A 14725-nucleotide genomic window follows, 5' to 3' on the forward strand; every position below is an offset into this window, starting at 1 on the left:
CCTTTTTTTCCGGTTTTCCATCAGCTTCAATGACCGCAACCTTTGGCACTATCACACCTCCAGACCTGAACAAACCTATTTGTTTTAATGCAATATTGGGCGGAGTTACATAAGGTCGCAGAACCCGGACGATCAACACGGAGGGTTTTTTTGTTTTTTCTTTCAATAATGTGGGGAATTTGCATCGAAAATTGATTATCTGAGTAAATAAAAGAGAAACGTAGAAGAGAGGCGGAAAGAAAGAGGAGAAGGGACAGGGGTTTGCTTACGTCAGAGAAACATTATAGACACTTGGAGTTGACTGAATAAAAGTGTGGGGTAGAAAAGAAAAAAAAAAAAAAAAAGAAGAACTAAAAAGAGATGGGGAGGAGAGAAAGGGGCTGGCCCGGACGGACGGCGGCCTCAGTTGATTGACGCTGCCGCCCTTCAGCGCCACCGTCGCCTCCTTTTATTTAAACGCCGTCCGGGCCGTCGGAGCAAGTCAAAATCATCCGCATCGAGAGTCGGACACATCGACGACCGACGACGCGCTCCGCTCGTTTTTTTCTTTTACACGCATGCCATCTTGTCTGTTGGCTGCTGTTGCTGCTCCACCGCCATCTTGAGATCTCTATCGTATTTTCTCTTTTAGACCAAAACACACACAAAAAAAAGGAAAAATCACTTTATACAAAGGCGAGATGCAGGTACTAAATCTGTCTCTTCCAAATCAAAAAAATTATACCAAAAACAAAACAGACAAAAAGAAACAAAAAAAAAAAGAAACAGCAAAAAGAAAATTCAAAAGAAGCGCCTCCGGGTTGCGACGAATTCCCAATGCCCCAGAGTTACAAACAATTTGTATTTCACCCGTATCTTTTGTTGTTTGAATGCAGGTCAAAAGTCTAACAATCTGGTGGATAATGCTCCTGGTTGGCGGCAGCTACATGGCGTCTGGAACGGTGGCAGCGCATCGAGCACGCCACGGCGGCTGCAACTTCCGCATCGTCCGCGACATTATGCGCCGGGCGTGCGCTTACCATTCGTCAGAGAATTCGCAACTGCTGGGACTCGACGATCTCCACCCGTCCGTCAAACGGATGTCGTCTAACATCCTGGACGAAGTGGTCGACCACCACCATCACGACCACCAATCAGGTGGTAGAGTCAAGAAGGAAATCGAGTTACTCTACATCCGACGCATTCTCAAAGAGTGTTGTCCCAACGAAGGCTGCCCGCCTCTATCCAAATTTTGCCGCTAAGAAAAAAGAAAAATCCACATCACAGGTCGAAGGAGAAAGATTTCGTCCACTGTATATCTAGCAGCGTCGTTGTTGATTTTCCATTAAAAAACGCCAACACACCAAGAAAAACACGCACACAACAAAGAAGAAAACACACCACACACACACACACACACACACAGTACACGCAAGTTACTCTTTTGCCAACGTGAGTCCGGAAGAAAAACTACAAGCCGTCGTGAAGATAAATTCTTACCACAACAAAAAAAAAAAAAAAAAAAAAAGAAAAAAAAAAAAGGAAGTTGTACAGATCTACCATTACTACGGCTACGAAAAATTGTCAGAAGAGTCGACTCAAAAGGTAGAAACAATTTCAAAGGAAAATTGAGAAACGTGAAACAAAACAAAATCCTTTGCCAAACACGCTCCCTCCTGGTTAGTGTATGTGTTGCCCAATCTTGTTCAAATCTCTCTATTTATTCCTACCTGTCTGAAAAAAAACAAACAAAAAAAACAAAAATCTTAAACTAAAAAAAAAATATGCTAATGTATGTATTGTGACCAAAGTTGATGTTCTCAACTCGAACGGTTTTAATTATTTTTCTTCGTTACAGTCGACCCGCGGACGATTGAATTTTTTCTCATGTAAACAATTTCAATTGATGTCGTAATAAAAACCTTGTGATGAACAAACATCTCCGCATTCTTTCTTTCTTTTTGTCTGTCAATTTTCAATCGCAAACCAGGTGTAATAATAATTCAAAAAAAAACAAACAAGGAAAACCAAAGGAATGTAGACAGCTGGAAATTCCACAAACGGACAAAACGAAACGAGATTATTTCAATTTTGACTGTGTCAACACGGAACTAAAAAAGATATTCAATCAAAAAAAATATATATTTTTTCTTTTTCAATTTTCCCCAGCGTGACGTTGTTGAGTTGGTCAACGGGATATCATCTCGCAACACAAATAGCCAAATAAGAAAAATGATTTTGCTCTTGCACATATCGCTGACGAGTTGATTGCTGTTATCTTCCCATTTGATATGAAAAGAGGCGCATCACGAATATTCCATCGGGTATAGTGGCTCTCTCTCTCTGCGTGAAACTCCTCCCATCAAACAAAAAACTAAAAAAAAAAAAGAATTGGCAGTTCAAGGACTCGGTTCCTCTACTCAAGGACCGGCTGGTTATTTAAGATGATGTTGGGCTTCTAAAGCAAACGAACATATATATATATACGTAATCATTTACACTCAAAAGAAATAGAGTTTTTGAAAGCGCGCCATATAAACTAAACGGCCTGTGGGTTAAAGAGTGTGTGTCGGGCTATTGTCTTGAAATGGGCGATGAAGGTTCATCCGCACGCCCTACGGCTTCACAGCATCGCTAAATATCTTTCGTGTCTCTCGCTTTCTCACTGGAACGTTTCAACGCGACTGTCCAAGGTCGGCTCGTTTGGCATTCCTCTTTCCCACCTGGCCATTAAAAAAAAAAAATAAATAAGAAGTAAAGCATCTTGCTGGTGGGCGACAACCTTTGGATTTCCTTCCGCAATTGCCCGCCCGCCATCCTATCGAATGTCACAGCATTTCCTGTTTGAATCCACAATTTTGGCAATCTAAAAACCTGAATACTTTCCTATGCAATTTAGGCGCACAGCTTTCGTCTGTAATCTGTTCGTCGGCAGCCTCGTTCGTCCCTTCGCTTATTCTCTTACATTCTTTAAGAAATCCATTTCTTTTTTTCGGGGTCAAAATCCTGAGTTAGCTTAGAATATCTTTTCTTTTCATATAGGCTGTTGATAGGCATCATCTATATACTATCGTGTTACAGTAAAAGTCATTGACTTTTTTTTTTCAAAAATGAGGCAAAACTCGTTTCTGATCTCAACGAAACCCGTCTCAGCCAACAAGTGGGTTTCCCTAACGATGTGCGGGCTCCGGAAATTCCACCTGTTGCGGGCCCATGTTTGACTTCAGTCTAGGGGCATCTCGATTTAAAAAAAAAAAGAAGAGCCACAAGTTGCGTGTCACTCTGTAATCGAGAGAGTCACACACACACGTGTGGACAAGGCCTTTGGTTCCTTTCGACGGGGGGCATTAATGAGTGAAATACATTCACTTTCAACGGGTATTGTGTCACGTAACTGGTCGAATCCGCCCTCACAATACAAACATTAATTTTGAAGCTCGTTCTACTTTGAATCAACGTATGAGAGAAACGACGGCATTGGTCAGCACGACAGTTTCCAAAGATTGGCAGTGACGCCATTCCGCTAGTTTTGCAACAGTAACCAACTAAAACCAGACTCCCTCCCGCTTTGCCATGTTAATGCATATCAAAGTGAAGATGTACTTGAATAAATAAAAAAAAATGGAAAGGCGGGAATTTCAAATGCATGGCAGTTGCACGTACGCTCAATATTTACATGACGACGCAGTGGCTGGTCCAAACACATCATAGGGTTTCGTATCTAACCAGTCCAAGGACTCGGATAAGTTGAAACTAGAGGATTTCAATAGAAATAATGGAATAAAAACAGGAAAACTAAACATAAACTCGAACGTCAATGACGGGCACGAATCGTCGACAGCGTTCCAAGTGGATATGGCTTTTTCCTTGAGCCAGGCCAGCCAGTCTCTTCTCTTCGAACGCCCCGCCCTCAAAAGTCTGAAGGTTTCACCATGTCCTCAAACGACGTGTAGGACGCGCAATAACTAGGTGATTCCTTGATTGACTAAAGCACTTTTTGAATCTATACCAACGGGTTATCCTCGCCTTCCCCCCTCTCTGTGTGACTCATCATGTCACGTTATTCAAGGGCTCTTCTTCATGTCGTAAGCGAATGTTTATTTTTACGGCTGACTTGATCCCCCCGCTCATTTCAAATTCTGTTCCGCTTCCTTTTCCATTTTTTTGGGCTCGCTCTTGTTTATCCGGTTTGCGTGCAGGACGGAAATGATTGCTAACAAATAGCCACAGGCTCGTCTCAGGGTTGATAGAGCTAAACAACGTCCTCGCAATTTTTTGCTCTCGTCATCTGCAATATGCTTTGTTGAACCGCAACAATAGAATACAAATTGTGTTTACGCTATAGCCTCGATGTTCAACTACTTCTCCCAACATTTTCTCTTTCTAATTAAATAGAAAGACCCACGCTGATCTTTTTTTGAATGTTAACAGAGAAACTGTGTATGAGAATAAACCATATAGTCTGACGTCATTGTGCTCAAATATAGTAGCATGTTGGAAGGACGGGTCACAAGAATCATCGAGAATTAATGGAAAGCGCATACGGGAGCAGCGCAAGTTGGATAGGAAAGCCGGATTATCTTTCACGTAGACATTAGTTTTTGAATTTGACACGATGTGTTTTTACGTGCTCGTTCTCTTATGCGGGATTCATTTAAAACGATTGGTTTCAATCGCCTTTTATCGATTGCGCGTCAGCAATGCGCTTGTTTCACGAATACGCGGTATAAGGTTTTCATAGCACGGCTGGCAACGTCTTCGTTGAACGGAATGCTCCCCGGTCTTGCAAAGAACCACCGGCACAGAATCCCGAATTTCCGTTGGATTTTCTAATGCCCCCGCCATCTAGTGCTCCCGCGAACAACCAAACAGTCGATCGTGAAAAACGAAAAGCGATTCGTAAAAATGAAAATGGCCGCCAAATTTGATTTGAAAATGGATGCGACGCCCTTGTTTGTCACGGTTTTGTGGATCAGGGTAATTTTTAGTCAACTCAGCCGTTGCCATATCTTGGAACTGATGTCAGATCAAATCGATCAGTTTCAACGACGCAGTTTCACACGAACTCTCAAAGGATATACGTTTCCACGTGTTTTTTCCCGAAGCGGACGGACCTGTTGCACGTGACAATGGATTCAACGATGGACATGTGTACTTAACATTTTGGCGGTCACTGAAGTTGTAATTCAAACCAGAGGTGTATAATGCAAGTCATTAAAGCCCGACCTATTTGGACTGTATACGATTTGCTCATTACTTCGGTAACCAGACGATGTAAAGAAAACTTTCGTATAAATAGAATTGCTGAAGATTCGATTTTCACCGAGCGAAGAGTCATTACATGAGGCCGAATTCACCGCAACTGTGACAGCCGAGTCCCGACGAAGAAGCCCTTCTCGTTATTGGATACAATTTTTCGAATTTCCTTGGAAATTGCAAGAGCAGCAGACGAAACGGTGCATCTATTTTGGGACTGTTGACTCGATTGAATATCAGCGTGATTCGTGCGTGGGGTCAAGTCGTTAAAATGCCGCTGTTTATCTCGTAGCGTCATTAACAAGATAACCCAGAAAAAAGAAACCGTAGGGAAAATTGGCGATATATTCAAATAACCTTGTTTCAGAGGGTCGTCCAAATGGTTCAATGATGAACAGTCATGGCAATTTAAGGCTATACTCATCCTGCCACACATCACACACACACACAGTATCAATTTCACTGGATAGTTAAAAAAATAAAAATAAAAACTAGTAAAACAAGAACATTTATTTTTAGACCTCGCTTCTTCGGTTTGGGTCCAACCAAACAATTTTCAAATGTCTGTTCCATTGAGGGAAAGTTGTGCCCCGTGACTTCGTTGTTCCAACTTTGCGTTCACGTCGCATCCAGGTGGACGCTTAGGAAAATGTGCAATCTTTTCTATCCCCGTCGGTGCTTATTACTAAGTTCGCACAGAGACACCGGCCAAAGGCAATTCTAGCCACTCGCGAGACAGACAGTGAAAATCGCTTATTTAGCATTCGGACTTGGGAAAGCCATTATGGTCAATCGTCGGCCATCAATCAGTGTGGTCGACTGTCGCTTTTCTTTTTCGAACCCCTTACCGTCTTCGTTACCGAATAGGGACACAATGTCGCCGAAATGATTGTCGTTTATTCCGTTCAGTTGTGCGCGCCCGCCGATGCCACGCGTTCGGCACTCAAAGGTGTCCGCTGAAAACCAAAACCAAAACAAAACAAACAAACATTTCACAAGAGTCTGCGCTTGTCGTTTGCGGTTCTGGTTCTTTTGTTGCACCGCGAAAAATCGCGGCTTTGTGTAAAGAAATCAGATCCGACGTTCGTCAAACGTATTTTGCCCTTTTGGCGGGATTCATTTCAAATAGAATGCAATCAAATTGAAAATAGTCAAAGAAATTGGAAGTCCCGAGTAAAAGCGTCGTACGACTTCATGTCCGAGTGGGAAAAAGGAACTGTTTTGACGAAACCTAATGAGAAAGAATATTAAATTAGATAAGATAGTATACTTGTTTTCGTTTTTTCTTGTTGGCCGCATGCAGCAAGTGAGTTAATGGGAAGTTAAATTCATCCGTGACCGAGTCCTAATAGCCTGCCCGCGTTCACGTCCCGCACGGGCCAAAACCAGATGAGGACACATCGTAAATGGGCAAGAGAAACAAGGGCGTGCCTTTCATTCAGCTCATCTGAAACATGTTGGGATACATAAAAGCTGCCATCAACTAGCGATAACTAAGCAAATAAAATTCCCATTTTTTTTACCAATAAGGTCAATCGTTCTCAATGAACTTTAATCGCGTCTCTTCATCTCGAATAAAAAATTGCTCGGCTAAAAAATTCAAGCGAACGCATTTGCACATTCCAATACCCGGAAGGGGCCACCTGATTGGCCAATATCGGTCACTGATGTAGACATTAAAATTATATTATAGCTTACTTTCCATTAATGCTCTTTCCACTTGCCGGTGGTAGCCGACCGGGAGCCATGTGGGCCGCTGGAGAGAGCGCAGCGGTGCTGCCGCCAACACCACAGGACCCAATGACAGTCGATCTACATATTAAATAAGAAGAGGAAGCGCTCGTCGATGGAGGTTCAGTCGCCTGGCCCGCTCGCATCTCATCGCGCACGATCGCCTGCCTGACCCAAAAGCACCCGCATTTCGGCATATCGTTTCGCGCAAAACATCAACCAGTGTCAAGCCAAAGCCGTTGCTGATTTACCGGCTTAGTTATTTGCTTTACGTGCCTGGATATATATAGGGTAAGGCGACACCCTATATTTGCAGAGAAAGAAAAAAAAACAATAAAAGGCAAGGAAAGAAACGAGCGGAACTAAAATGATCGTTTCATCAACAGTCGGGAGGTAAGTGGATCGTTGGCTCACTCATTTTTATTTTTTTCCATTAGATTTTCATTGCTCATAAAAGAACTGGGCTCGAGTTTTTATTGAGTGAACTAGACGTTTAAGCGTGAGAAGCAATAAGAGATGCAGTGTAGGTAATGCCGCCTAATTTGAATGTGTTGCACAGGTGTTGGATGGCTTACCTGCTGCTCGTGACCCACGTCGTTTTGACATCCTCCAGCCCAATCTCAAAGCAAAGGGCTAACGAAAAAACAAAGAAACTATGCGGTTCAGAGTTTAGCGATCGCCTCGAAAAGGTCTGTGCTCTTTACAAGGGTACATGGCTGAATCCGTCTTCTATAAGCACCGAACGCTTGGAAGGTAAATATTGCACTTCCGTATATAGACGACCATCTTGATTGATTGATTGTTCACGAATTATTCATTTTAATTTAGTATCTTTCTTTTTTTTTCTTCAATTTTATTTCTATCGGTAGGAAGCGATTTGAACGCGCAGGGTGAAGTTGAAAGAACGGAACACCGACGTTCTCCCACGAGGAACGAATGCTGTCTGATCGGTTGCACTCAGGAAGATTTGGAAAGCTATTGCGCAGTCATCAGGAATCAAACGTAAGCGATTCGTACACTGCTTGGATTACATTCGCAATCAGCGCAACAGTTTAAATGGGCATGGGTGTTCCGGTTGGCCATTTCGCTTCCATTTTAGTAACAAGATTTCAGTGGGTGCACGATCGATGCATCATCACCGACGTTTAACTGGTCTAGAAATGAACGACCTTTTTTTTTCTTTCTTTAACGGCTAGACGCTACGATCCAATACAAGTCTCGTAAGGACGTGGTGTCACGTACGGAAACAAAGTAGTCAGCGACTTATGGGGGGGCCTCCGTTTTATTCCTTTCTTCCTCTTGCCCTTTTTTTTTCTTTTTCTAGACGGGGGCAGGGCTTTTTGGTTCGTGATCAAATTGCAATGCGTCAACACATCGTTCAGTTATTTTGTAAGTTTCCTCTCCCTTTATATTTTACAGAACAGTACAATCGCAGAATAGTCAAGAGCTGAGCGCTGCCTTGATGACGGAATTGATTCCTGAATCGTCGGAATTGTTACCGACCACAGAGACTCCATCGGATTCTACACCTGAATACATCCTCAACGAGTCCTTAGAACAAGAAGCTCTGACTATATTGTCAACCTACAGGACACCGCAGTACAGCATCAACAGTCTGCAGTTCCTCTAAAGGTCCAATCCTTTTTTTAAAAAAATTGTCTTCTTTCCGGAAGAAAAAAAAACGAATCACTCAAGAGTACCTTTCCTTAAATTTGATTACTGTTCGCTGCCATATGACGAAAGAGCTTCCAATTTATTGTTCTGACATGTTTTTTTTTTTATTTTTATTTTTTTAAACCGATTTTTTCTTCTGCTTGACTAGCGGACACGATATGATTCCATCACTCTTTGATTATTTTTCCCTCAATAATTAACGATAATACGATTATAATTACCAATGCCTTAATAATAAATTCGTAACGATATACGATGATATCTAATTTTCAGATGGGATACTGATTTATTTGTTTGCGTGAATCTTACTGTTGAATGCTATTCTATAATTCTGTTTGTTGTTTTGTTTGTTTACGTCGGAATACGTGTTTTGCTTGCATCGCTTGCGATCCCGCGCCAATCAATCCGAAAAAAGCCATGTCAAAATCATGATCAATCAAAAGAAGCTCAATAAAGGATGCTTGAAATGCTAAACGTTCGCTTGTAAATCGACGCTCTTTCTTCTCTGCTACAGCGTCCGCGATCGCAACAAACAACTTAAGGACCCCGCGAAAGGGTAAAAGGATCCTATACACCACCATCGTGGATGATTGGCGAGTTTTTTGTGCAAAGCAATAAGAGTATTCTGGCCTTTCTCACATGGACATAGTCTCCCAGTAGCCAAGCGCACCCACACACCACTGGATACTTCCGCGCGCGCCGGAACATTCCACAACGAACGAAAAACGAGTACAATGATGACGACACACTGACGGGATAAACAAGTCAAAGACACGACAATAAATGGCCGATTTTTTCTTTTACGTCAACAACAAAACAACAACAAAAAAATGTCATTGTTCGTTGCATTTCAAAATGAAAAAGCAGACAATGAAATGGGCAGTTGAGGATGATGAATGTCTCGATTGCCTCCCCATCATCTGATGGCATTCTATGCGGATCGGATTACGTGAAACAGACACTCAGTAGTCCTCTTTTAAGAGTGCGCAAAAATTCATAACTGGGCTGGCCTCGTTCGCAATCGATTGGTGCCTCATCCGTTTATAGGTTTGCACGCATTCAAATATTGATTCATTGGTGTTAAAAAATAAAAAAAAAAAAAAAAAAAAAAAAAAAAAAAAAAAAAAAAAAAAAAAAAAAAAAAAAAAAAAAAAAAAAAAAAAAAAAAAAAAAAAAAAAAAAAAAAAAAAAAAAAAAAAAAAAAAAAAAAAAAAAAAAAAAAAAAAAAAAAAAAAAAAAAAAAAAAAAAAAAAAAAAAAAAAAAAAAAAAAAAAAAAAAAAAAAAAAAAAAAAAAAAAAAAAAAAAAAAAAAAAAAAAAAAAAAAAAAAAAAAAAAAAAAAAAAAAAAAAAAAAAAAAAAAAAAAAAAAAAAAAAAAAAAAAAAAAAAAAAAAAAAAAAAAAAAAAAAAAAAAAAAAAAAAAAAAAAAAAAAAAAAAAAAAAAAAAAAAAAAAAAAAAAAAAAAAAAAAAAAAAAAAAAAAAAAAAAAAAAAAAACCGCAGGAAATCATGCCGTCATAGGAGAAGTTGTTTGCTATCCTAATTTCTTCAGTTATCATTTTAATCAGCTGAAATTGATTGATGTTATTTTTCTCTTCATTTAAGTGGTTGCGTCTGATTCTGCGATCCAAATAATCGGCCTAGTTTTGGAAGGTCATCTCATGCGCAGGTATCTTTTAACATGCGTCTCATTCATCTGATCATTCAATCCAAGGTCGGGTTTACGAGCGTTACGACATGTGAGACGCGTAGGACGCATTAATGAAGGCTGTTAATTAGCTCGCGCAACAGCGCAAACAACAATAAACAAATTGCGAATGTGAGAGATATTTTGCCAATAAGTATTGTGCAATGGGGTTCCTTTTCTTTCCCACTTAAAAACAAGCAATATTCTGAAGGATGGAGCCACCTGGCGCTCTTGGTTTCAAGCTTCTGATCTGAACGTCTTCGTGACTGAATCCCGATTCTGAACGAATCGATCCAAGGAAAAATTCATGGAAAAAAATTCTTGACTTATTTGGTTGTCATGGGCTTTTGTTTATTCCTGGGGCTTTCAGAGTCCGTCTGACATGTACGCCCGTCGCTTGCTTTCCAAAGCAGAAAGGAGCGATTTTCTTCAGTATATCGTTAGCATAAGTTTTCCGGTTAACGTGGTTTCCTCGTCAGGTAATTTTCCTATTAAGTTTCGTGAAGGTATTTACCTCATAGTTTCCTTTACACTGGAAGGACGACATGTGGTACGTAAATTAATGTTTTATTGGCCAGACATTTCAATTGTGTTTTTACGATGTCTTTTCTTCGTTTAAGATGTCATTTGCCATTGACGGCCAAGTGTTTACGATCGACATCGGCCGGCCTGAAGAGCTCGACGAAGTCATTGAATTGCTGCGAATTCACTTCTTCGCAACATCACCCAACTGTTATCTGGTAAGCGACTGGAGCGGTGCGAGCGATAGCAATGGCATGTCCAACTACCTGTCCAGTTGCCTGCGCCATCCTGTTTCGTTAACTGTACGGGATTCTGCCGGCCGACTAGTAGCGGTCAGACTAAACGAACTAGAAGAACCCGAGGATGTTCATCTCGATAGTTTGACTTCACAATCAAAGCGCAGGTTGATTACGGCTTTGTTAACAGATCTCGAAGCAGGCATTGATTTGTTTACCACCTTCAACACAAACAAAATCCTCAGTCTAGCCATGGTTAATATCAATTCAAAATTCTTTTTAGAAATTCAAATCAACTTAATGCTCTTTATATACGACACATTTCTAGATGACTGTCGACGAAAGCTACTGTAAACTCGGTTTGGCAACCACATTGGTAGGTTTGTCGCTGGAATTGGGGAAAGCGAACGGCGCCGGTGCTGTCAAAGTGTGTGCCGTGAGTCGGCACGCCGCGAAAGTTGCTGCTAAACATGGTTTGGAAACGCTGCGCACTATTGATTACGCCACGTATGAATTCGAAGGTGCGACACCTCTAGCGCACCTCGACGATTTGCTGGCAGAACATCCCGTGGCAGCGTTTTTGGCATGTCGTTTGACCTAGTGCCTATTGTTGTAGGTCATGTGAATGTGTACCGACAGCTTTTTAAAATAAAAGGCATCCATTCCAAAGTTGAATCGTAATTTATCCTTTGGACTTGTGGTTCGATTACGCAGGCGATGACACCATACTGATAAAACGGTGAGACGAGCGGCAAAAAATTTGAATGATGGCAGCTATGAGAGAAATCTGAAAAACTGACAACATAAACAATAAACAAAAACCTTAAATGAAATGCCAGTTATAAATACAAGTCTAAAGAAATTTAGAAACACATTGGGCTGGATGGAAAGTGAAGGGGTTTAGCAGTGTGACTCTTATGTCTTATCATTGATCCAAATACATTATTCATCCAAAGGAACAAAGAGATAGAATAGGAACAAGATCAGTGCTCTATTGAATGTAAAAATCGAATGAAAAAATCAAATCAGAATTTATGCATTTGGGGAGCGATACATATTCCAATAAACAGACGTAACATTTGAAATTGTTGTTGCAATAAAACTAAACTTGCTCGACATGAAGGAACATCCGATTACATATTTTGGCAAAACGAAGCTTTGGTTCGTGTACGGCAGCCTCCCGACAATCAAAATGTTCCGACACCACATACAGAAGAAAAAAAAGGAAACCAACGTATCTATTTCTCAGTTTTCAGCAGACAAAATACTTGTATTTCCGGAGATGCAATTCAAACCGCGCGCCGTCTCACCTTTCCCTTCGTAATCCATCCAAAACGTTGCCGTCATCATTTCATTTTAAGCTTCCGTCTCGATTTTCCGATTTTCTTTTTTTTTTTTTTAAATCTAAAATAAATTTCATCCGATGCTTTCACTGTCCTTCTACCTGCATTTTTTCTATTTAATACCGTGATAGTCTCCAGAAAAATGTTAAACAATTGCGTCAAATGCGAAACATTGCCCAGTGAATGGCAATGAAGCTGGTGGACGGTTGCCAAAACAAAAGATTTTCCTCCCTGAATGCCATCAGTGATGACACGTATTATTATTTTTTTTGCTGACGTATCACCGATGTAAGGAAAAACTGGAAGACTGTAGTGCTGCGCGGTCTGCATCCTGCTCAACTCACAATTGAGGTCCGGCAAGTTTTTTCAGCTCCGTTTCCCACTTTAGATTTGATTTGGCATTGATCTGTTTACCTTTTTTTCTTGAGACAAACTGTTAAATTGGACTAGTTAATTTACTTGTGTATACCTGTTATTGCACCTGCGACTTTGCTTGAAAGTATAATGAGTGACGTTCCTTACATCTGTGCTATACGATTTCAAATTTCTTCGGCTATATATTAAAATGTAAATGGTAATCCTGCATCTGACATCCCTTAATTGGCATGGCAAAGGACTAGAGATGTTGATGTTCTAAGCGAACCGGACGTGGGAGATGTACACCCCTTTTTTTCCGTGCGCAGTCTCCATTTCTGTAAGGCAATCGATAGTGGAGGAGGAAAAGAGTTTCAAGTGTCCATTTTCCTGTTTACATGTTATTAAACTCCCGTTTTTCTGGAGTTTAGAACCAAACTATACTTCCTTCTACACAATCGTTTGTAAAAAAAAAGGGTAAATAGTATAGATAAGAAAAACAAGCGATTACGATTATGCTCAACTTTGAAACAGCCCATGACATAATGTTGTTACAGAAAAGCCATTGTTTTTTGTTGTTGCTATGCGTGCTACTCGAGACATACCATAGACGTAAACTGTAATCTGCTTTTCTAGACATTGACTCGTATTCCATCGGACTTTGGACTACCGGCTCTGTATACAACTTGCTTCTTTGGGGGAGAATCCTGTACCAATCTCGATCAACGCCTCACAACTGGTTTTTCTGCTTTAAGTTTGAAACATTCCCAATCTCGCTTCAGTGTCCTCACTTCATTTCTAAACTCTCCACGGAAATCTAGATCGCTGCGTCGTTCTGGAAAATTGTTTTTGCTTTTGTCCCTTGTTTTTACTCAACTGAATTTTGTTACATTTCTTCTTTGTTTTAATTGAATTAAAATAATAATAATTTAGCCATGGAAGAGCAAAGCACGTTGACATTTCCACTCCAATTGGAGCAGGCAGTAGACCGGCAACAAACGCTGACTGTAGACATCGCCCAACCGGACGACGGTCAAGAAATATTTGAATTTCTACTCCAGCATTTCTTTCCACTAGCACCTATCCGTCAACTTGCATTGTACGACGAATCGGAAGAAGCCAAACGACCTGAATGGATAGAAGACATTGTGCTTGATTGCGTCCAAACACCTTATTCGCTGGTCGTGCGGGATTCTTGTCTTCACAACCAAATAGTGGCAGTTGCAATCAACGAATTTCAAAAACGTACTTTATCAGATGTGACTAATCATCAGCTCTACGCTCCTAAAAGCAACAATCCAGCTCAGATTGGCGTTGGTCGTTTGCATAAGTCTGTGTTGGAAGCCATCAATCGTGATGTGGACGTCTTCGCCATTTATGAAACGGAAACCAAAATGGAAATCGGTGCACTCGCCGTGGATGGACGGTACGGCCGTCAAGGCTTGGCCACGAAATTGGTGGATCTCTCACTGCGCATTGCGAAAGCCCATGGTGTAGGCGCCGTTTGGACGGAAGCGCTGAGCGCGTACACGGCCAAAGTGGCGTTCAAGTTGGGCTTCGAAGTTCTAAAGAGCGTCACGTATGAGGACTTTAGATACGAAGGAGACTTACCTTTGGCCAATATCCCTGGGCATAGCGTTGGACTTTTAATGGCTCGAAAAATCTGAAAAAAATCCATCCCTTATCTATGTCGATTTATGCAAATAGCGGATGTTATTGTGTTGTCCCTCGAATGCAAGACCTCGAAAGTTGAATAATAAAGTTGAACTGAAGATCAAATCAACTTAACTATCTAAACATTTATTTTACCTAAAATCCCGCAACAGTTCGTACCTCCTCGGTCTATTACGATCGAGTTGTTAAACATCAATTAAATTGAGGCCAAGTTTGTCTACGAATCTTAAGTCTCGTTTCTTTCATTTATTTTTTCAAAAAGGACTACCGA

The 14725-nt window shown here is 40.7% G+C and overlaps 4 protein-coding genes across 4 annotated transcripts; all 4 read left to right on the top strand.

The window, feature by feature from the left end:
* Positions 1-386: 386 nt before the first annotated feature.
* On the top strand, positions 387-1916 carry LOC116917166. The gene is made up of 2 exons (XM_032922536.2): positions 387-686; positions 876-1916. Exons 1-2 carry the CDS (start codon positions 681-683, stop codon positions 1239-1241), a joined length of 372 nt encoding a protein of 123 aa, XP_032778427.1. The 5' UTR covers positions 387-680; the 3' UTR covers positions 1242-1916.
* Positions 1917-4001: 2085 nt separating this feature from the next.
* Positions 4002-8610, top strand: LOC116917991. Its single transcript, XM_032923621.2, has 4 exons — positions 4002-7359; positions 7526-7719; positions 7836-7968; positions 8386-8610. Exons 1-4 carry the CDS (start codon positions 7334-7336, stop codon positions 8594-8596), a joined length of 564 nt encoding a protein of 187 aa, XP_032779512.2. The 5' UTR covers positions 4002-7333; the 3' UTR covers positions 8597-8610.
* Positions 8611-10707: 2097 nt separating this feature from the next.
* LOC116917990 (arylalkylamine N-acetyltransferase-like 2) lies at positions 10708-11752 on the top strand. The gene is made up of 3 exons (XM_045169221.1): positions 10708-10764; positions 10904-11338; positions 11412-11752. The coding sequence occupies exons 1-3, from the start codon at positions 10708-10710 to the stop codon at positions 11682-11684; spliced, it is 765 nt and encodes a 254-aa protein (XP_045025156.1). The 3' UTR covers positions 11685-11752.
* A 1963-nt stretch (positions 11753-13715) lies between these two features.
* On the top strand, positions 13716-14563 carry LOC116917989 (arylalkylamine N-acetyltransferase 1). The gene has a single exon (XM_032923618.2). It carries the CDS (start codon positions 13716-13718, stop codon positions 14445-14447), a length of 732 nt encoding a protein of 243 aa, XP_032779509.2. The 3' UTR covers positions 14448-14563.
* Positions 14564-14725: the final 162 nt, after the last annotated feature.

The sequence above is a fragment of the Daphnia magna genome, linkage group LG2, assembly GCF_020631705.1.
Source record: "Daphnia magna isolate NIES linkage group LG2, ASM2063170v1.1, whole genome shotgun sequence".
NCBI classification, from domain to species: Eukaryota; Metazoa; Arthropoda; class Branchiopoda; order Diplostraca; family Daphniidae; genus Daphnia; species Daphnia magna.

Excerpts from the sequence above, each read along its gene's own strand:
- LOC116917989 (XM_032923618.2), top strand. The coding sequence starts at position 13,716 with ATGGAAGAGCAAAGCACGTTGACATTTCCACTCCAATTGGAGCAGGCA.
- LOC116917991 (XM_032923621.2), top strand. The coding sequence starts at position 7,334 with ATGATCGTTTCATCAACAGTCGGGAG. Across the intron at positions 7,720-7,835 it reads AAGCACCGAACGCTTGGAAG|GAAGCGATTTGAACGCGCAG; the intron begins GTAAATATTGCA and ends TTCTATCGGTAG. Across the intron at positions 7,969-8,385 it reads GCAGTCATCAGGAATCAAAC|AACAGTACAATCGCAGAATA; the intron begins GTAAGCGATTCG and ends TATATTTTACAG.
- LOC116917990 (XM_045169221.1), top strand. The coding sequence starts at position 10,708 with ATGTACGCCCGTCGCTTGCTTTCCAAAGCAGAAAGGAGCGATTTTCTT. Across the intron at positions 10,765-10,903 it reads GCGATTTTCTTCAGTATATC|ACATTTCAATTGTGTTTTTA; the intron begins GTTAGCATAAGT and ends TTTATTGGCCAG. Across the intron at positions 11,339-11,411 it reads AAATCCTCAGTCTAGCCATG|ATGACTGTCGACGAAAGCTA; the intron begins GTTAATATCAAT and ends ACACATTTCTAG.